This window comes from Drosophila virilis, chromosome X (assembly GCF_030788295.1).
Source record: "Drosophila virilis strain 15010-1051.87 chromosome X, Dvir_AGI_RSII-ME, whole genome shotgun sequence".
NCBI lineage: Eukaryota > Metazoa > Arthropoda > Insecta > Diptera > Drosophilidae > Drosophila > Drosophila virilis.
In genome coordinates, this window is record NC_091543.1 from 24,664,379 (window position 1) to 24,687,213 (window position 22,835).

The 22,835-nt window shown below is 38.3% G+C and overlaps 2 protein-coding genes across 3 annotated transcripts; both read right to left on the bottom strand.

The window, feature by feature from the left end:
* Window positions 1–15,583: 15,583 nt before the first annotated feature.
* Window positions 15,584–20,420, bottom strand: stas (Transmembrane protein stas). Of its 2 annotated transcripts, XM_002055251.4 has the most exons (4): window positions 19,837–20,420; window positions 19,375–19,693; window positions 18,364–18,492; window positions 15,584–16,192 (listed from the first exon to the last, which is right to left on the bottom strand). In XM_002055251.4, the coding sequence occupies exons 1-4, from the start codon at window positions 19,949–19,951 to the stop codon at window positions 15,676–15,678; spliced, it is 1,080 nt and encodes a 359-aa protein (XP_002055287.1). In that variant the 5' UTR covers window positions 19,952–20,420; the 3' UTR covers window positions 15,584–15,675. The 2 variants fall into 2 exon arrangements, with proteins under 2 accessions (XP_002055287.1, XP_015026662.1); XM_015171176.3 differs by lacking the exons at window positions 19,375–19,693; window positions 19,837–20,420 and adding an exon at window positions 18,565–19,006.
* Window positions 20,421–20,831: 411 nt separating this feature from the next.
* Window positions 20,832–22,587, bottom strand: corolla. Its single transcript, XM_002055250.4, has 4 exons — window positions 22,373–22,587; window positions 22,018–22,308; window positions 21,784–21,959; window positions 20,832–21,726 (listed from the first exon to the last, which is right to left on the bottom strand). The coding sequence occupies exons 1-4, from the start codon at window positions 22,506–22,508 to the stop codon at window positions 21,031–21,033; spliced, it is 1,299 nt and encodes a 432-aa protein (XP_002055286.1). The 5' UTR covers window positions 22,509–22,587; the 3' UTR covers window positions 20,832–21,030.
* Window positions 22,588–22,835: the final 248 nt, after the last annotated feature.

The following is a 22,835-nucleotide window of genomic DNA, read 5'->3' on the forward strand; positions in this document are numbered from 1 at the left end:
GCGCGTGTGTTCATTAGTATTTGCATATACTTACATTTGGATGTGAAGCGAATTGCCCAAAACAGTGCCTGTTAAAAGTGTGAGCAATCAATAAAATTTAAAACCGCACACGAGCAAAAAAACAATGCCGTATAATGAAAGAATATGATAACAATATTATTTTTATTAGAATTTAACAAGGTGTAGAACACTGCCCCGCCCCCTGTGTGTGTGTGTTGAAATATATTTCGAATGTGTGTGCGTGCCTAAGCCAATCAAAGTAAATTACCTTGAATGCCAATCGTACAGAAGTACATATCAGGCGCTGGGACTAACGAATACAAGGCGTAAATTGCCTTGTGCGCCATTAAAGTTATCTTAGACGGCTGCCAGACCCCAAAATCAAAATCAAGAAGAAAAAAAGAAACTCAGTCCACAAAAATGCCCCAAATTTAAAAGAACAAACTGGCAGGCTTAATGCTAAATTTGTTGCTGCGCCTTTTGTAAATAGGGCTTTGTGCGTTGGCCTTGGCCTTATGCAAAATCGATGCCCATTGAAGTAATGCCCCAACTGCAGCCGATGAGGTTCATTCATCTATTGGATGCGGGCATGTGAGCATGTTTGAGTCTACTCTGGCTTTGGTCCCCCCCTTTGAGCTTGGCCTCAGTTGACTGAGCTCTTTAATTGGTAGCATGTACTCGATATTCAGACTTTCACACGCTAAAGCCATTGAAAATGGGCGCCATTTTATTTATTTCTAAATTTCGACAATCGATTAAAAGTCAGATAAGTTGGGTCTACACTGTATGATAACCAAACAATATGCAAAAACTATATTTTTTTGATTTTGGATGCAGACTCTACAGGCAAAAGCAGGCGCATTTACACGAACTGGGCACTTTATAATTGCGTAGTTTGTGTTAAAAATTAGATTAAAATAATTGTTATTAATATTCATTGATTTTACAAGCATAATCCACCCAAGGTCCACTCGTTCATGAAAATAGGTAGAGTTTGGTAAAGTTATGGAACTAGGCATAATTTTTGATCGAAAAATGGTTTCCCTTAGAAACTCTTTAATGCAATATCCACAGATCTTAAGTGCACAAAACAGTCCAGAGGCCATGATCAAAAAGTGATCAGTCTACAAAAACCGTTTTGAGTTTTGCCAAAATTGATCAGTTTATTTCTATTTGTATTATTCCTTAGTAGAATCTTTTATAAATGTGGCATGAAATACGCATAGAAGGAGACATATGCAAGCCCTCAAGTATATATATAGCCAGGTCTGTCTGTCCGCCTGCCTGTTTCTATGCGAAATACTCTCGGTTTTTAAGCTATTGCCTGGAAACCTTGCACGGGTGCGTCTTTCCGTTGAAGGCAGAATATCGTATAGGTGCATTAGCTGCTGTGTGCCGTAATATTCTGTTTCCCAAGATATTTTTATTAAACTCAACATTTACGATCTTCCCTATTCTCCGATTTCTGCAAAAGACAAATGTCTGCAAGGCACTACAAATTCTTACTTTGACATTTTCTTTAAACTTTCATTCGTAGGCAAATTGTGAATAATTCATTTAAATATTTAGCTATGGACGTTTTGAAATTGTTAATGCTGATTTTACAGCTAGTAAGCAATTGTTTTAAACATATCTGCTAAGCAAATGACAAACATAATTTTCTGATTGAGTGCTCGCATGCGGTGTCATCGAAATCAGTGATTACCGAGACCATTGGACACAATTGATTCGCCCCACAATCCAAAATCCAACCCAACGGCCACTCCCATGGATTGGGCGGTCGTCAACGTCTGGCGTTTCACAACTTATCTCCACATTGTTTTCGTTTGCTTCGTTGGACTTAAGACACTAAGCTGTCAATGTCGCGTTTAGTGTGCGACGCACTCATCCACACCCACAAGGACACACATAGCCACACACACACACACACATGCACACACATACATACGCACTGTCTTTGGCATTGTGGTCGAGCCATATTAAAGGCGCATTTAAAGCCAATTGCCGCATAAAACCAAAATCACTAAAACAAAGTAAAGTGAAAGTGAAAACTGGGCTACAAGCCGATCATATCGCACACTATAGTATATATATATATATATATATGACGCGATTTTATAATGATTTGAGGGCCATAACACTTTAGCATCATTTCGGTCAACAAACTGTCATTGAATTTTGAACAAAAGTGCGAATTGGAACCAACTTGTGTATTTTATGAGTTTAACATGGCTTTTCGTAGCTTATTTAGCTGCATAATCCGGAACACTTGCCTGTCAAAAATGTGATATAAGTCGCATGCAGGGTAGCTGTTAGTCAAGCAGCTGCGCTTAAGGATAAACAGAGCAAAGCTGGAAAAAAGCCGCTTATTCGCTTGGACGGCAAAGCTCTTGCAGCTTTCAATATATTAAACTAATGGTATAGGTGTGAAATTGTTGAAAATACGCTAAGGACTTTTAATGCATTTTAAATACGAATTTTTAAGCACGCAGTAGATTAAAATAGCCTAGAAGACAAATGGCTTAAAATTGATTTTTCTACCACTGACTGATTGTTCGTTTAGGTTTCTTATTTAATTTTGTATTGCAGAAAAATATATTCTAGGCGAATATTGAAGCTAATAATTGCTGAATGCGGTAAAATTATCTTGAACAACAGAAAAATTTCTTATACAAAAACTTGAAGAACTAAATGTTCGATATGAAATAGAAAGACGGTACTCCATACTGAAGGCGTATGCATATAAAAATGGGGTTTGTAAAGGCCTAATGCTATGCGCAACACATTTCGTGACATAAGTTATAATACCCTCTGGGAGAGTATAAAGCAGGAAGCAAAATAGGCATTCATGATTGTTGAGGCTAAAAGTCTTACTTTAAGCAATTGGCCTTAAGTTGATTGAAAACTAAAACGTGCTTTAACTATCTATTAAAATATAAGCCAATGCACACCAAAGCGCAGACTGCATAATTCTAACGAGAACCATTTATATAACATTCAAATAATGAAGAGCAGTGTACATTTGTAGGCTATATGCCTGAGTAGGTGTTAAATTAATGCCTTATTATACTTAACTTTAATATGCAATTGCTGTCAAATGCGAAATATTTGTTTTCTCGACGTTCGTGAAATTTTGCTGGCTTTGCTGCCTCGGCTGGGACTGTGTATCCTTTAATGGTTGCCATTGGCAATTATTTTGAAACAAATTGTCAATAAATGAAACACAACTTTTAGATTACTTCTGCACTGGCTTTCAAGTTGTAGTCGGGCCCGTCTTCCAGGCGCCAAACCATTTGCATAGACAAAAGCCCAAAGTCCGGCGGCTGTCCGGCAATGTTTGGTACAGTTGAGAGCAACAGCTGCGTCATAGTATCCCAAACATCTCAATATCAGCGCCAGCCAGCATCACGCCTTGATTGGATTTACACAATTTTGTCCTTTGTCATAAGGAGGCGGTGGCACAGTATTTTGGGCGCTTGGTCGTATGATTAACCTTTATTGCCAGGCGGATAATTAATTTGATTTACGCTTTATGGTTTTAAGTTAATTTGCAAAGTTTACTTCTAAGGGTCTTGAATCACTCATTTGTCCGCGAGTCACGAGGCATCCGATAATCGAAATCATGCATCCGGAGTCAAATTTACAGCACATAGATATTGTGTTACAGATGTCGATTGCCACACTTGCTCGTTGTTGCCACCTGTGTTTGTGGCCAACGTGTGTGTGTGTGTGTGTGTGTGTGCGTCACTGCAATCGACTCGCTTATGCAGGCACACCAACCAGCACCAGAGTCACGTGCGACCAGCTGCGCTATCAGTTTATCCTGCAACAGGCAAGCATACTCTGCAACGTGTGGATGCTGCATTCTTTCCTCCTTTCAAATATCAGCTATCTACAAGTGCAAATACTCCATTTATTCATAATGTTTATACCCTTGCTGCCAGCCCGTCGCCGGCTGTGCTGTTGACCGCCGCCCTATTGTCGTTTTAATGCATAAACTTGACTGCTCAGCTTTTAGCACAACAGCCCATAGTCATGGCTGCTCGGCTCAGACTTTTGACTGACTTTTAATACCCGCAACCGAAACGTCTTACTCTGAGTTCAAGTTCCATGACATAACAGTTACTTTCGGTCCCCGGTTTTTAGATTAGACATTGACTAAATGTTTGTAACAGGACTGCAAGCAAAATTGCAAATGATTTGGTCGAACCAACTTCCAATTTGAATTTGTGAGCCTGGTTTTCCACATTCATGAACACAGATCTTAATAATCTTAATCAAAAAGGGTTCAGGGTATCCCCTAGTCGGCAGCTCCCAAACTATTTTACAAAAATATTATGGTTCAGTGCGAGATAAAGTTTTCAATATCTTTATGAAACAATGATATTTTGGAAATAATTAAATAAATTAAATAAAACATTTGGTAGAATTCCAGGTGCGAAACGGTTCGATTTGTACGGACAATTTCCCTTCACTCAAGCTCCAACATTTAAGTGGCATTGTCAGGATAGGTAGGTCAATTTAAGCACATTAAATAAAGACGCAATTGAAATTGCAGCTGTGGCGATATAACCTTAATTAAAGAGTATAGGGTATATTATAAACCAAAACGATTATTATGATACGTTTAACTAAGGGTATATGATAGTCGTTCATAACCATTTATACTGTACATCTGCTATTTTATGGAACATACTTACGGGCGTAGCAAAAAAATTCTTGGACAATGACTGCTCAAAGTTTGTGCAAAAGTTGCTGCAGTTCCCGCCTATTTGTGTGTCTGTGTGCGAATGTGCGTGTGTTTGTGCAGCCATACGTCAATTTAGGTAATATTGTCGACGTTTATGATGAATTTATATGCTGCGGTTTTGTTTCAGCCAGCCAGAGGCAAACAAAGCCATTAAAAAGCCAGAAAAAAAAACACAAAGTTACAGCGTTTTATGTTTATGAAAGCAACAATAGCAACAACAGCAGCAGACGTTGCTTAAACTCAATTTGTCCTGAAATACGCACACATACAACAAAAAAGTGAGAGAGAGAGAGCGAGAGGGAGTAAGAGAGAGAGAAAGAGAGAGAGAGAGAGAGCCAACTTTTGACAGCGCATTGGCACTTGAACTTGGCGCTCAAATCACTAGAGAAAAAGCCAACATCCAATTTGTTTTTTTTTTTCTTTTATGTTCGTTGAGCTAAGAAATATCTTTTATTATAGCGAAGTAGATCATCTTGATATATAAAATAATTTATATGTACTTGTACTTAACATGTAGCCTGTCTTGAGATAAAGTCTTTTATTATTTCCAAATTTGTGAGCAGCTTATAATGTGGTTGGGATTAAGATTAGAAACTAAGCAACATTAAAATATAAGCTGTATAGATTTATTACGAAATCAATCAGAATGTCTTGACACACGGGCCAGGTTTGTTTCACATCAATCGACTCATGTCTTAATTAGGCACTCAAGAGACATTGATGGGCTGATTGATTGGCTTATTAGCCGGACCACAAATCAGACCGAGACCTACCTCAATTTCTGTTTATGCAATTTATTTTACTAGCGCGAACAGTGACGGAAATATGCTGTTTAGTTCAGAGTATAATTATTTTGCATTAGACGAGTTTGACTGACTATCAAATACCTTATACCCATATGTACCCCTCAAATAAATGTAGCATTTTATTTAAAGTTGAGGCCAGCTTAAGATATGCATAAAAATGTTGGTCAAATTTTCCACTGGTGTGCGTGCAATTCACAGACTCGCAGAAATGAGTATTTATTAATTTTTCTTTGAAAATAAATAAGATATAAGGCCTTTTAAGTTTTGCCACAACGAGCTATAAACACCAAGAGTGAGCAGGTTCCACTTTAGATTTGCAAGGTCTTGTGCTCAGTTCGCAGCTAAAACCACTTGAGAATTATTGGCGACAACGAAGAGGCGAAAAAGTGACTATAGTAAATATTACTGTTGATCACCAGTCAGACAGACAGTCAGTCAGTCGGGACCAAAAGTTTTGTATTTGTATGTAGATAGAAGTCTCCTGGCATGTATATGTCGACAAAGTGCTATTGTAAAGGTGCAAAAAGCGAAGAAAAAAAAAGCTACAAAGTATCGATACTTTTTGTGCTTGCCTGACAGACACACATACACACACATGCATGTACATACATCACACATACGTGCACACATTGTCGGGCACATGCAGGGTAATATGTTAGATTTGTATATCATTTGTTTGTCTGCATATTTGTCGTCTGATTGTTGATGCCACAATGCGTTTGGTTTTATTTTCTGATTGTTCGTTGTTGCTTTTCATTTTGGCCTTTTTGCAGTTTGCCCCATGGCGAATGTCTAAAGCATTATGCGTTTAAACGTTTTCACACCCACACACAGACACAAACACAGCAATTAATTTTCCCTGTCAGTGACGCGTTTTTCTTTTTCTTTTTTATTTTCTCTTCGTTTTCTTTGCAAATTTGTCTAATACTCTTCTCTATTATTAAACCATTAGCAGGTCAGTTAACATGCATATAAAATTATAAGAAATTCATTTGTCGACTTAAAGTTGGTATTTAAACAAAATTGACCTGAAATTCTCAATAGTAATATATATAAACGTTTGACATTTTGGCCATTAGGCGCCGATGTATATGATTAGTAAGAGCATTGTGGCGCCTCCTGGCTGAAGGATGTTCTGCTCTCATGTTAATGTGAGACTTAAATGGCAGCGTTGAAATGAAATTCGACTCCAAGCACTCCACATCAGGCATCCAGCACCTATTTAATCACTCGCGCATATGGGTCGTATGAGCAATATAATGCTCAGCCCGCCCTTAGCTGGGCTCTGGCATTGTACAGTCCGCGTCATTGTCTTGTTGTCTTGCTTGGCATCTCCAGCTGAAGCTATGGCTCCAGCGCCAGCTTTAGCTCAGAGTGCAGCTTCAGTTTGGGTTCGGGTCCTCGTCTCATTAATGTGCGCCGTGTGCGATTCAAATTAGGCACGCAAAGCGCTGCCATTAAAAACGGCGACAAAAAAGCCGGCAAACAAAACAAAATAAAACAAGAAAGAAGTGGGAGTAGAAGAGAAAAAAAAAACAGTACCCAACAGAGAAGCGGAGCACAGAGCACAGCGTTAGGGATAAGAGAAAGGAAACTGAAAACGAATCTGTCGCATAATTACAAAAAATGTGTCAGACACGGCCGTGTGAGCAGCTCGGCTTTTATGTGGAAAAGTCTAGACAAGCGCTTGCCGGCCAAAGTCATGAGCAGCAGGCTCGACTGCCATCCTACCCAAAAACCCAAGGACTCAACAGCATCACCCCCCACCAACCATATGTCAGTGTGACAATTCCGGCCGCCCACACTTTGTTCATATGTATGCATATGAGAAGCTTGAAAGCAAATGCTGACTGCCTGCAATTGTTGATGCTCTTGTACAAAATCAATATTTATCATTGTCAAACCGGTCCAGTATGAGGCAGCAGTGGCACCTCCAAGCGTGTGGCATGGTACATCGGCTTTGGGCCACATCAATGCTTGACTATTGCAGGCAGACGTTTTTATTTTATTTGTTTTACGCACAAGTCGCGTAATTGCCAGTGGAGTTCCCAAGGCAAATCCTCAATTCATAGCTAGATCAAAGCAAATGTTTTACATACTTGATGTCACTGCGACGATGGGGATCGACAATGGTATACCCTGCACGGAACTGTTTTTAAGGTGACCCCTTATGCTTTTTAGAAAGATACAAAATCAATACAAATAAACTAAAAGAATTTAAGAAATAAATAGGTAAAACTGCAAAGTGCATCCATTATAAGCAAGTCTTAAAAATAGAATACAAGTCTCCCTATAACTTGTAGATACGTTTTAATTAATTCATGTATACAATATACAATTAATTCATGTATATTCTGTCTTAGTCACAATCAACCATTTCGAAATCAAACACCCGAAAACATTTCATTCATTTAAATTTCAAGCCCTGATTCTTTATGCAACAATTTTGCATAACATATGTCTTGCATTTTTCACAAACGTATATGCCCTTCATTCATCGAATGACATTAGACAGGGATCAGTATAAAAATAGCAGAGCACTCTAAAATATATATATATATATACACATATGTATGCATATTTGTACTTACCTAAAACTTGAATACAGTTGTTATTTATTGCCGTCTATAAGTAGGAGGCAGATATACTTGTATATATTGGCTCACTATAAGAATAAAAGAAGTATAGATCTGGTTAGAGGTGCGCCAAAGCAAAGAAGGAAAATAAAATCAGTCATAAAGAATAAGACAGAGAGGAAGAGTAGAGCGAAAGAGAGGGAGCGCGATTTGAAATTAGGGAAATTAGATTAAGATAATAAGCATTAATAATATAACAATTAAATTCAAAACATGAATTCGTGAGAATCGCATAGTAAGGCCCTATAACTCAATTTTTAACCCAAATCGAGTTTAAATGGGATCTAAATTTGCAAGTGAATTTGGACAAGTTATTCATTATCAAAAATCCAGTTGATTTAAAATATATCAGTCAGACCGGGCAATCAGGTTTAGCCTACCTAAGATCTAGATCTACAGTAATAAGATAATGAAGCCATGTTTATAACATAAGGAATTGCTAGCCTGGATCCCTTGTTGCTGGACGCAGGAAGCCGCTAGGACACTTGCAAATACATTCTAGCTATGAAAATATTTTATTGCCTACTTTTTGGGGCTTGAATCTGCGATCCACAAAAGCAGCAAAGAACACAAACAAAACAACAACAACAACAAACAATAACAACAAGTTGACCAAAAAAGTCAGTTGGCCATTTAGTTTTTGTTGCTTTTTGTTGGGAAGGCGCATTGATTTAAATTGGCCATTTCATTGCTTATTTGCCTGAGCTGCTCAAGATGCTCAGATACTGAGATACTCAAGTTGATTGTCTGTTTGGCCCTCGTCGTTTATTTTGTTCGTTGTTGGTTGTTGGCGTTGCGTTTGTGTTTGCTGTTTCATTCATTCATTTTCTATTTTTTTTTTCATTCATTCATTTATTTGCTTTGTCTGGTTTTTACTAGTATTTATCCCATTGCTATACATTTATTTGACGGTCTGTCATTTTCTCTTGCTCTCCCACTTAAATGTGTCCTAGTGGATTTGTCGCCGATTTAAAACATTTGACGAGGTGTTCCGTTCGTCCAGACTGGTTTCCAAAGCCATCAAATGTCTATGGCCGTTTTCGAAAAGAACATTTATTTATTTACTGTAAGCATAAATGCTGCTCCGTCTCGCAGTTGAATACAATTCCAGGAATTAGATACCCATTGTTAACTTTAAAAATGCTCACATAAATGTCTGAATGTGAAATTCCAATTCTTTATATGAACCATGAACCGATTCTTAACTGAATTAATTGGATACTTTAGCATGTTCTAAAAATATATATATTAAAAATAAACCTTAACTGAACTTATTCTATTCTACCTGACAATTATTTCAAATACTCATATGCTCTGTCTTTAACTCAACTGTTCCATTTAGATGTCCATTTAGTTTTTTTTATGAGAGCAATACAAAGATAGGGTGATTATATAAACCGATTTGGGAAGTCGATTCGATATTCATTTAAATTTGATTTCAATGTATCGAGCCGAGAGCTTGTTCGATTATGGAATTATGCTTTTGGGATGAATTTGTTAATTTGTATTAGGCTTTGGCTGCGCACTCGCATGAAAAGATGCAATTACATTGATGTGTGGATGCATGTCTGGTAGCTGTCCGTTAAATAATTGAAGCCTTTCAATCTCATTTAATTAAAAACCCATCAGCCATGCGAACACCACACAAAAGCTGCTCATACATAGATAGAGCGAAGCAAATTTCTATTAGGCAGACCGACGACCGGCTTAGTTCAAATTAATACGGTGTCTAAAAACGAATGAAGTCGACTTTAATATACCCGCACCAACTTTTTGACTACAAAGTCAATATTTTCTTTCTTTCAACCAAACATACTTAGCCGAAGACACAGCCAAGTGGATGTTCTAGACTTTAATTGAAATAAGTTGTAGTGTTTTAAATAATAATTTTATGGTTTTTTAAACCGAATCAAATGTTCAATACATTAAACGCCTTGAAGCTCAAATCAGCTGAGCTGTTTAACTTATCTTTCAAAGTTTTGTAGTCGTTCTTGAATATAGCATACTCAAGAACTCATTAGAAATAATAATACTCTAACAAGCTAGCGAATTGCAATCAGCTTCATTGTAAAAGCGTTTTGGTTTTGTCTTAAGGCAGTCGCGATGTTATAACTCCCAAACCAGGCATATATGCCCCGTCAATTTATATTTGGGAATGGGTAGAGTAATACTCGAAGCACTAAGCTCTACGCAGCTCTTCTCTATTGTCTTAGTTATGCCCATGTCTGAGCCAGTTTTCGATAAAGTCTAGTGAATCGAAATGAATTGAACACCCCCTGAACGGGGGCTGACAACGCGTGTGCCTGTATTTAATCTGTGTTACCCACAGAGCCCTAAACTCACTTATCCAGTCCAGCGGAATGCTCGGCCTTGGCAACTTATTTGGAAACATTCTGATGCTGGGAAAATCTGCGTGCCAGCCGACGACTAGTTAATGCAAAGTATGTTTAATTGTTGGTTCATAAAAATTCAACTAGCTGCTAATGGCAGCCCCAAGTGCAAAAAAAAAAATAAACATAATACCCCGTTTACCCATTACCAATGGACTTGGAGTATCAAAGGTTCAAGCCACCTATATGCCTACGAGGGTGGTCAGAAAAGTTTTGCAGCCTGAGTGACAAAAAATGGCGTCAGTAAATCAACTTTTTGGCTCCTATTGCTTGATCTATACTTAGATATATAGTAAAAATTGTCGCCCGAAATAAAAGATTTGATTATCTTTTTGAGTAAGCTACAAGCACAAGAAAGCTATTTAGCATACGTTCTTAGGAACCTCTTTCATCATACTCTATTAAAGGACAAGAACTTACTGGTAAACCGGATGCTAGGATTCTAAGTTCTAAGTCAACTATATTATCTCTCAGGCCTATGCGATGCTTGGATTTGTTAGGCGCCATTCTACAAAAAAAAACCAATATATGGCATGTTCTTAGCTGAATTATTAAAATAAAATAAAACCAAAACTTATATACTCTTCAATTTTCTTATAACTGTATAAAGTGGGGGGGATTTTATATATGGCACTTAATTATAATTAGTATTCGCATATTTAGAACCCAAATTCTCGAAGTTCGGAATTAAAGGTTTTTACCTTAACAACTTGTAATTTGCCCCTCGCGCACACTTAAATGTAAGTGCATACGTGTGTAAATACCGTACAGTATGCTCGCCTGTATATTTCTTTTGTCATTATGCCATAATTAGCATTAGGGAGGTAGTAAAGCCTAGAAGAGGTCCAGAATTATCTCGATTTGTTGACGGCAAATGAATGTAATTAAAAACGTCAAAAAGGCATGCAGAACACTTGGCCCATTCGAGCCGGACGCCAATTACTTGTATATATATTGCATATACCCTATCAATAAAATAAAAAGGGTATAACCATTTCAAAGCATCTAAATGAGTTCAATATGCGATGAAATATCTTACGGAATAAATATGAGAGTATAAAACATGACAATTTCTTGAGAGAGTAGAAATAATCTTATGAATTTGAATACATTTTCTTGGCAGAAAAAAATAAATTGATCAATTTAAAACAATTCTCTAAAAATAAAATAAAAATAAATCAAGAAATTTGAAAAATATGCCTTGCGAATCAAAATTTATGTAAGAAATTTTGAAAATTGCTCAAGTAAAAAATGTCGGAGCATAAATTAATAATTTATATTATATACTTATAAGTAATCCAGCAGTAACTATATGCAAATTAGATTTAAGGTAAAAGGTGACCAAGTCTTAACCATTTCTGCATTGTTTCGGCATAAGCCACATACTTTTCAAAACATGATCTATCTGATTAACAACAAGGATGCAAAATTCCAATTGATTATTCACATGGCATTCGTTGTATTTGCAGCCTTGCCTAAGAAACAGGGTATGTTGAGCACTTGTCAGTGCCACTACTTCCTTGGACCTTTACTGCAAGCACAGTAATGGAAATGCCCGTGCTATTGTACACGAAGCTAAGTCGTTTAGCGTGTGTGAAGGTCATGGACTGCCAGCCGGGCATCATCTGGATGGACTAAAGTCCTGGCTGTGTGCTTAAGTTGTCAATTAGAGTCCTAGAAAGTTTTATTTTCAGGCGCGCACGCACACGCACACAAACAGCTAAGGCTAGAAGCGCGGGATTAGACAGACCTGCCAGCACACACACACACACACACACACACACACAGATTTTTATGCAATTAAAGCTAGGCAACGAACGTCACGTCCGTCAATGTCGTCTGACAATGGGGCTTTGCTGAGCGCCTGTCTGCTCCGAAAAATCGGACCAGCTACGACAATGTACGTACATAAAGATGTGTGAAGGTGTGCGTGAGTGTCCGTAATCGTATCACTATCAGCATATCAGTGCCACACGCCTGTTAAGGTCCCTTATAGGTGCTCAATGTGTGCAGCTGGCGGTCAGAAGCGTGTCGCATAATTGATTTGCATAATTTGCAGACGTGCCGGACACATGACTGTGGACCCACAGCCAGAGCAGATTTGGAATTGGCACATCAATTAGGCATCTCAGCGGGCTGCCAGCAACCGGCAATAGGCAACTGGCTGACCACCTTTGGCTAAGCGGCCAACGGATCAAAAGTACAGTGCACAGATTCAAATCCGCCGGACGGGATTGGGGTGCAGAAATCGCGCAGATGCGTCCCGGTCAACAATGCGTCTGGCAGTGTCTCGGAGCACACGCTGAGCGCTTTTGGCTAATGAAGTATATAAATAAATTTACAACAATTACCACGCCCCTACACCCACCCCCTTACCAACACATGGCAAATATGCACAATAGTGTGTGTGGGTTGTCCTGTGATAAGAATTTGCAGCAAATGTGACGGACAAATAGAGACTATGACCAAAATAGTGATGAAAATACACTGAAAAAAACATAATAGTATAAGATACAAATTTTCAAAAACTGAATTTGACAAAACTATTTTGACACTCCATGAAATAACCTAACAATGTCAAGTGCAGTCCATTTAAAATTCGCAATTGAATTCCTTTATTGTACAGCATTTTTTACAGTGTACAAACTTTTGTGTGCATTAAACTGTGGAGCGTGTCGGCGGCTGCCCTAAGCTTGTTTGTTTAAGCAAGTCTGTGTGTGTGTGTGGGCTTGCCTACTTAAGCTTAATAAACATGTGCATATTTTGAGTCAATCAGCAAAACTTGGCAAATCTTTTACACTTTGCCACCCATATAACGCATAACAGACCAAATTACGATGACATTAATATAATTTCAGTTTCGCACACTCGTACACACACATGCACATACGCACACTCAATTATCAAGTCAAAGTCCTTGGACAAATGGGAAACAGGCACCATATCCTTTCAAAAGTGTTTGTTTTGTGGGGGGACACCTGTAGCACGTCATAAAGACCAGGTAACATACAAATTTTTGTTTGACCATGAAATTAATCACAGTTCGCCAGCTCGAGGATTGTTTCCTTAGCTAACTCTTTACAAGCATGGGTTATACTTTCTTATCAATACGAAGAAATGAGATTATAAAAATGAGCAACATTATGCTATGTGTTTTTGTGCATGTGCATGTATATGTTGCATGTAAGTTCTATTACTTTCTGCAGCGCTGCAAATAAAAAATGGCGTACATTTCACCATTGCCCTACTACTCGATTCTCATAAATTCAAGTAAGGCTCACAGGTATTCATGCGTCAGTTATGACTGTTCTATTAAAATGTTGTTGCATACATAATATAGTATTATTAATATTATTTTTGATAAGTACGTATGTGTATTTATGCATGTATGTATGCGCTTGTACATTAATAACTCTAGATTTGTATGTATACCTGTATGTATATATGCATACATGTAAGCATGTACGTATGTATGTATTTATGTGTTTATGCGATTTTCATGAATTCAATAAAGGTTCACAGGTTTTCATTCATTGTTTGAAAGTACATAGTGTATTAAGAAGTTGCCTTACTCCATCCCTCATCTATAGCTATATCTACATTTATGTCCCTCCTGTGAATAGATGACAATTAAAAATTGTTCGTTTGTTTGTAGAAATCGTAGAAACGGTTATTTTGAAGCCCATTTAAATACGTACACTATTTCTGTTACTGTTAAAAGCACAAATGAAATATGTTTGAACCAACTGTGTCTAGAAATCGAGAAAAGCAAAGCTTTTGGAAAATTCAAAATTTCCCACAACACACACCAAGGGCGAAAACTTAGTATGAACGGCAAAAAGCTTTTAACAATGGCAGCTTTACAGTCAACTAAGCGGCTTTAATAACCAAACGCAAAAACCTTAACTTGCCACAAACCTGTCGAAACGCTTTCACGTTGATAAAGCATGAAAAAGCCGCCAATAGGCAAAGCTCTTGTGTGTTATTGTATTGCTTTAAGCACCAAAGCTCAACTTAACTTAGCTTAATCAAATTAAATTAAATATATGTACTAAGCATATCCAATTTAGAAAACTTAGTTATTGTACAAAAATATTGCATGTTGCTCTCTGCAGGCTATGCATAAATTTATTCAGAATAAGATAGTTTTTTTTTTAAATTTTCTAAGTTGAGGCACAAGATTTTAAGATCTGTTAAAACACATCCTGAGTCTGAACACTTTAGGATAAATCACTACGCTCGACATCAATACATCCACACAAGACTAGATCCCTTGAACAACTCGAAGAATCAATATTACAGAAATTGTAGAACACCAAAGTAACACAATTTACCAAGTGAATTTGCAAAAAGAACCCACAGATTGAGATAAAAAAAAACTTGTTTTACTTGCCGGCTGTAATAAGACAAACGAGTTGGTAGTTTTTTCAATATGTATGTATTTGCTCGCAAACATATATATATACATATATATATATATATATATGTATATAGAATTAATTAGTTTTTTGCTAATTGGTTTACTTATCGATAATATTTCTCGTAAATACTGCAATAGCATTAAACAAAAAAGTTTCACTAAACTTAAAACAAGTTACGGAAATATATTTTGCAAAAGTTTCGTATGTTAAATTACAAAAAAAAAAAACAAAAAAAAAAAAAAACTATACAAAAAAAAAATTAATAGTTATTAATGCCTAAACCTATATAGTAGATACTCGGAGTTTATCAAGTTTGTTGTTCCACAAGAAATATATATATATACGCGTATTTATTATGTTTCTCATGATGTGTTTTTTTTGTTTTTTTTTTCTTTTTTTGGAAATAGCAGTTCGATATACATGGTACATTTGTAAGAACTAAAGGCAAACCTAAAAAAGTAATAATAATAAAATATATGTATATAGATATATGCAGGTTTTATCAATATTTGCATGTGGTTGTATGTACGCGTTAAACAACCCAAATCAACAACATAAGAGGGTATGTTTTTTCTTCTGCTTTTGTTTTTTTTTTTTTTTTTTTTTTTTGGTACTGTAATTCTATTCTCAGCTCTCGAGAAGGTTCGAATCCGTTCTCCAGTTTCCAGAATCTTACGCCGCCTTCTTCTTCTTCTTCTTAAATTTATTTTTAAGTAGTCCAGGTAGCAGCGATGCGCACGCGCATAGTGTTAACACACCCATAGAGGTCCAGGAGAAGGCTTCACTTGAACTGCTCATCTTCTGGAGGGTTTTACCCGCCTGTATGGCAATCACCGATGGCGGTGCGACTCCACAAAAAGTGCCCAGCGCAAATATGTGCAGGGGTACACCAATTACCGGCGAAGCCAAATTGATGAACCAATTGGGCAGGATCGGTGTCATGCGCAGGAATAGCATATAGTTGAAGAGACTGTCACGATATTCCTCCACATGTCTGGACCATTCGCTGGTTTTCTTTGGCCAAAAGTGTCGAATGAGTCGGCGTCCAACCAAATTGGAGAGCGTATAGCATAGCGTGGCGCCCAGCGCCGAGCAGAAGCAAATTAGGAACAATGCAATTGGGAATTTGTATAAGAATCCAAGCAAGATCGACAGGAATAACGAACCAGGAATGGCAAATGTTTGTAGGCTATATAAAACACGTTCAGTTAAGGCAACCAATTTCCGCAAGATAAATGAGTATGTCAATGAATGAACGAATGAATGAATAGATATTGTCGTGATGTACATACATATTGCCTAGGGTCTAGATAAATGCATCTAAAAACAGATCATCTGATTAATTGCCAACTGGCTGGGTTGGATCGTCGACTATTAATAGTCAAGTAAAACACACGTTGACAATGGCAATCGCAATCGCTCGATTTCGACCCGAATTCAAGACGTGCCAGCCAAGAAATGAACGATAACAAAAAATGGCAAATGAAACGTTTTTGTCATCAGCCCCGGGCCCCGGTGTCAAGAACCCAACGAACCTTCAAAACAGAGAATCGGTTAAATGAATTTAACACTAAAAAAAAAAAAAAACAAATTTTGCCAGCTTGAATATGAATATTGCAAGTATTTATCTGGCTTTGGCATATTTTTTACATATTAGCTGAATTATTATAAAATCCATTAAATACATAATAAATGCTTGAAAATAAATTCGAGATCAATCTGTTGAATGACTCAGAAAGTTCTATGAAATCTGTCTGTCTTAGTAAAGAAATATCTCAATAGAAGTAAAGCTTGAGTAACAATATAGGCTCAATGCAGATTCCGTCTTCAAAAAGAGAACATGCATAAACTTTTGCCAGCTTGAATGAATAATATTATATAAATATTTACACATACATATATTATATTACAAAAGTCAAGCAAATTTTTTATCGTTCTTCTGTCCGTAATGGCAACACATGCGCGCACATTCATGGCAGTGGCAAATGTTTAACGTATGCAGCAGAAAAATTGTTTTGTTATAAATAACAAAAAATTATATTATTAACAAAACCAGCTTACAGATCATTCAATCGCTACGTGAAATCGGAATTGCGTCGCCAGCTGCTTTGGCTAATTGTAAATGATTAAACAGAAAAAATATGTAAGCACGCATGCATACAAATACACGTGTGTATTTACATACATACATAAATATGTATACATATGTGTGTGCGTGCTTTTTTAATGGGCAAAACAATGAAAAATTAAAAAATAAAAAGAATGACCAGTTCTCAGCTGTTTTGTGTATGAGACGCAAGCTCACGCACACACACACACACATAGGCACATGCACACGCTGTTGTATGCGTGTGATTGTGCTTTTTTCCATACACTTGCTGAGAGTATTATAATCTTGTCATGCAATACGTAAAGCATAGAATTGGGTATTTCCGAATATATAACATGTTTGTTTTCCGGATCAGTATCGACGGCCTTTAAACTTGCCAGCGTTCTGTATTTTGGTCAGTAGAAATTATCGTTCGAAATTTTGAGTTCTTTCACAAAGTACTAATTTGTTTTCGTCATATTTTAACCAATCTTGGCATTTACAAGCTTCACTGTGCTTTCAACACATGAGCGAAATCCTATCAGTAAGTAAATTTCTTGTGTAATCACATTTGAGCCTAGGGTATTTCGTCTGCGGCGTGCGCAGCTAAGCTCTACACTCTTGTATTTGTTTATAAACATGCAGTGAAAGGCCGAGAACGCAAGACAGTGTGGGATAGAAAGAGAGCTGCCATGTATGCGTCAGCATGTGCGTCTCCCTTTCTCTCTGTCTTGCACACGCTTCTGCAGAGAGCTGAGAGAGTGCAAAGTGCACTTGCCCAATGGCAGAGGCGTCGATCAGCTGATCAAGCTCCGACATGCTCGCATTTGTTGTATCGACTCTTGCAATTCTTTTTTCTCTTTCTTCTCTCCTCTTCTTTATATTGTGTGTGTGTTTCTGCTTCCTACTTGCAACCGAAACGGCGTCGTCGTCTCCAATGCTAATTATGCGTGGCCGTGCATAATATTATTGAAATGTACGAGGGTGTAGACGCGCGCGTGCTGTGCGTGTGTGTTAGTGTGTGCGATAACTTCTGTTGACCATGAATGTGACTGTCGTTGTCGCACACTATTTGGTCTAAACTGACCATTTGCAGCTATTCGAAATGAGGTCAAGGTTATAAGTACGTTGTGAACGTGGGCAAACGTGATGCGTAACGCCGTTATCTAGTCCGGCAGCTCTATGTATGTATATGTATGTGTATGGGTATGGGCATGTGTGTGAGAAGATCAGTTTCGTTATGGTTTTCTTGGCTGATGTTAAAAGGATACAATACGTAAGCGACAACAACGCCGAACATCACTTCAAAATAATACATGTCCTTGTAGCGATCCAGGACCTTTGCGAGCATCTTAGCATCTTGTATATCACGTGGTATTTTCAAATGTTGCTTCTCAGAGCTGTAAAAGAAAAACAAACGAGCAAAAAAAAATGAGCACACACACACACACACACAAAAAAGCGTTACTTACGACTGTAATAAATGCACAAGCTTATTCGACTCTGTCTGTGTGTGTGTGTGTATTTGTGTGCGTGTGTGTGTGTGTTAGTGTAAAGTGGCGTGACTTTTGGCGAACGCAAGCTCCGTACAAAGCTCGTCACAATGTCAGAGGAAAATGACACAAGCGCAGGTGACAAGCACGTCCGAGCCGCGAGCCACAAATGCCCGACTAGCAGATACCCTAGCTGCATCGATAGTTAATAGATCGCTTCGTTCCTCTGGCTCACGCTAATGAAAATTGTTTTTGTTTGTTTTTGCAACATTTGTGCTAATTGTTATACAAAATTTACGTATATACGCACATATCATGAATAGAGCTTTAAAGCTTTAGATTTAGCAGGAGGAAAGGGTGAAGCGAAGCTGTCTTGAGAATCTATAAAATGAAATTTTCCGTCCAACTATCAAGACAAAAGTAACTTAAGACCAAAAAAAACTATAAAATAAACGCACACGAATATGAATCCAGAATAAGCGACAGCTCCTTTGAACGAAGTATATCTCATTTAAAAATAAATAATAACAATGAGAAAAAACTGAATGAAAGAACAAAATAACTGCAAAAGATCTTAAGCCAATATTGTTTTTTGTGAAACTATGTATAAAAAAAACAAAAAAAAAAAAAAAAACAACGAATTTTTATGTTAAAAATGCAAATATGCTTAGCAGACGTTCGTTTTCGCACCTACTTTTGCATAAATACGCTCTCCCTTTGGGCGCATTGATTGATTACAGGGTATTTGATTGGTTTGTTAAATGAACTTTGAAACTGATCAACACTTACGCATTCAATTCGGGAAATATTGCATAGACATAGAACATGGTCATCAAACTGGCAACGAATATCGCAACGACAATGACTAGAGATTTCTTGGTGGCTTTTCGCTCGTCCGCAGACATTGCCTCTTTTTGTGGCGTTACTGGCGGTGGCTGTGGCTGTGGCTGCTGCTGCAGTTGTGCTTGTTGTTGCTGCTGCTCTTCCAGCTGTGGTACTTCCTGCTGCTGCTGCGGCGGCTGCTGCTGCGATTGCAGTTGTTTCGGTGGTTTATGCTTGCCATTTGCGGAGCCCCGCGCACGCATGTTTAGCATCTTATCAGCAATTTCTGCGCACAAACAAACGGGTCATCACCGAGACAGAGAGAGAGAGAGAGAGAGAGAGAGAGAGAGAGAGAGAGAGAGAGAGAGAGAGAGAGAGAGAGAGATAGAGAGATGGGGTGGAGATGGGCTTAGGTGGTTTGCCACTTACCACTGGTGCGGCTGCTATCGCTGATAAGTGGAACGCTGCTGGTGCCGTAGCCGCTGCTAGTGCTGCTGCTGGTGCTGCTGCTGCTGGCAGCGCTGTTCTCCGTTTTGCAAGACATCTTGCGATGCGGGCAAATTCTCGATTTGGATTAACGCAGCGCAGTTTCCGCGTTTGGCTTTGTTTGCGAGCTTTTCAGGGTGCTCCGCTTCTAAATGTATCAAATGTAATCGCTGCTGTTGCTGTTGTTGTTGTTGCTGTTGCTGCTGTACGTGTATGAGTATGCGTGTTTGCGCGCCAGCAATAGTCGCAACTATCTCTTCGTACACATACAATTTAATCGATAAAAACGGTGAACAAAAAATACATACGCTGTTCGCGACGCCAATTTGGTGACGATTTCAAACTATGAATTTAAGCTACATTTGTTTGTGCGTCACATGTGTTATGCGCACAATCGAATGCATTCGTGTTGCATCGTTCAAAAACTCATGTTTTTTTTATTCTTACAAGTTATTTTTTATTAATTAAACGACGAGCTCGCCTGACTTTTTGTGTTTCGCGTAACACTCCTCTCGGTGTGACCAGAGACGACGAATAGACAAAATACAATGTGACTGCGTTAAGGTAGCAACTAAAAATACCAACGTTGCGTTGTGCGACAAATGTTCTACACTGATAAAATACTGCATGACAGGGTGATCCAAAACAGGGCGGCCACAAAACATAAATTCATTATTTGAAATTAAAAATTAAACAAACATTATTGAAGTCTATGCAAATAGTTAAATCCCAATTCAGATTGACTAAAGTATGGCATGGATGTGTTTTATTTTTAGTTTAATAAAACATATTCACATATTCGAAACGAAAAATTTTAAAAAATATATGTTTAAGTTGATTTTGATCCTGAGATACTTTTGACTCAAGAACAATTAGAATATAAATAAATTAAATCGATTCAATGATTTAAATATTGTCTTTGACTTAAAGCGATATTATATCTTATTTTTAAGTTTTTCAAATTTATATATAAATGAAAATTAAATTAAGCTGATATTTCTGGCTTAAATACTTTTGTATCAAATTATTGTTAAGAGAACTTGTTTCATTCTCTTTTAATTGATACTCCTAAAAGCTAAGTTCGTACGGATTATTTATAGAGATGTGAAATAATTGAATAGATTTGAAAAATTCTTCTCAGAGCTCATAGGTGAGGCGATTGGTTGTCGGTTGCGAATCATTGCCGTCGCTAAAATTCAAAAAGAAATCGTCGTTAACGTCGCAGTTGACATTCGAAAAGTCTAAAGAATTGGAGTCGTTTATATCGGAGCTATCCTCATGTGCCAGCATTGTGGATGTCAGTTGTTTGTCGCTGTGTTCATATTCTGTCTCCTGGTCGACAGCACAATCTTCAGCTGGCTTGGTGCTAGTCGATGGGAAGAGGTTCTTGAAGCTCAGGCCCATATTGAGATCAGAAAATTGCAGACGCGGCAGCATTTCTACTTTCTGGACAATTGCGCGTTCCGGCAAATCGTCCGTGGTGGGCATATTTTCTGAGTCCATCTCCGATGACTCTGAGCATGGTTCAATCATGTCGAATTCGGCATCGTTCATCATTTCGGTCATGTCGTTGCCATGAACTGGCGATGGCAGCGGTGCAAAATGCACTTGCTTGGTGGGGCTCGAGGTGCGTTCCGTCTCCTCCTGCCTGCGATTTACCACCAAAATGGAGCGCAATGTTGGCGCCGCCGACACGTCCATGTCCTGCTCCTTGGCCCGTCGCTCCTCTGGATAGTGGCTGAGAAAGTCCAATGCCGACTGCAGGACTAGCGGCGCCTTTTTGCCGCGCATAGCTCCGGCTCTCTTGTCGACTTCATTCACGGGCGTTTCAAGCTGTGGGCGTTAATTCGAGCGGTTTAGCTGCAGGATTCATTTTGCCATTTGGCTTACCTCGGCAATTTGCTTGCTTAGCTGCACCAAGGCGACAATCTTCTTGTTGCGCTGCTGTGTGGCGCGCCTAATCTTGATGCTCCTCTGGCGATCCATTTGCGCGAATTCGCGCTGAATGCTCGCATATTGCTCTTCCGCTTCGTGGACCAAACGCTGCCATTTACGAAAATCCTTAACTGCAATCGAGTTTCGTTTCACCGTGCAGCTTAATTCCACAGATTGCATTCCACTTACCAATTGCACGATTCTCCATGGCCATTTTGCACTCCCGGTCGAACTTTTGCAGCTGCTCCATGTTTTGCAGCTTCACCTCCGCCTCGTTCTGTTTGCATAAGCCGGCGAAGCGCATCATATTCTTAATTTTATCATCGTTGAGCAGGTTGCCCATTTCGAGTAGATGCTCGTAGGAGGCATCTAAAATGCTGGCATATTTGTCGAACTGTTTGCGTTCCTCCTGCATCTGGACGGCCGCTTGACGCACCAGCATCAGATCGATGCGCAAATTTTGCATATCCTTCTGCAGCTCTGGAATAGTTCAAATCTCTTGCATAACTGTTAATCTCTTAATATGTTTTGCGGCTTAATGTACTTGTTCTTGCTTCGCCAAGTTCCAGCTTCTCCTTGAGCGCATTCTCGAATTGGGCGAATAGATTATGCAATTCTTTATTCGAGGCGCACAAATTCGCAATGTAGCTGTGCACACGCGGAAAATTCTCGATCGACATTTTGATTTGAATTTGATTTATTTATTCAGATTTATCTAGGCGCCAACTTGTTTTATTAAGCGCGGCATCAGTCACAGCATTGATATTGCATTTATCGATAGTCACTCAACGATCAATCATCGAACTTATCGGAATTATATAGGTTTTTACATTCACAAAGATGTATGCCCAATAAGCTTACAATTACAATTACTTAAGCAATTATTCACAGGCAGACAATCAACAATTGTTCTTTTATCTACAAAAGATTATGTTTTGTTTTGCTTATGCATAAAATCATCATCAGAATTCAAATACTTTTACGATATACACATACGGTACGCTATT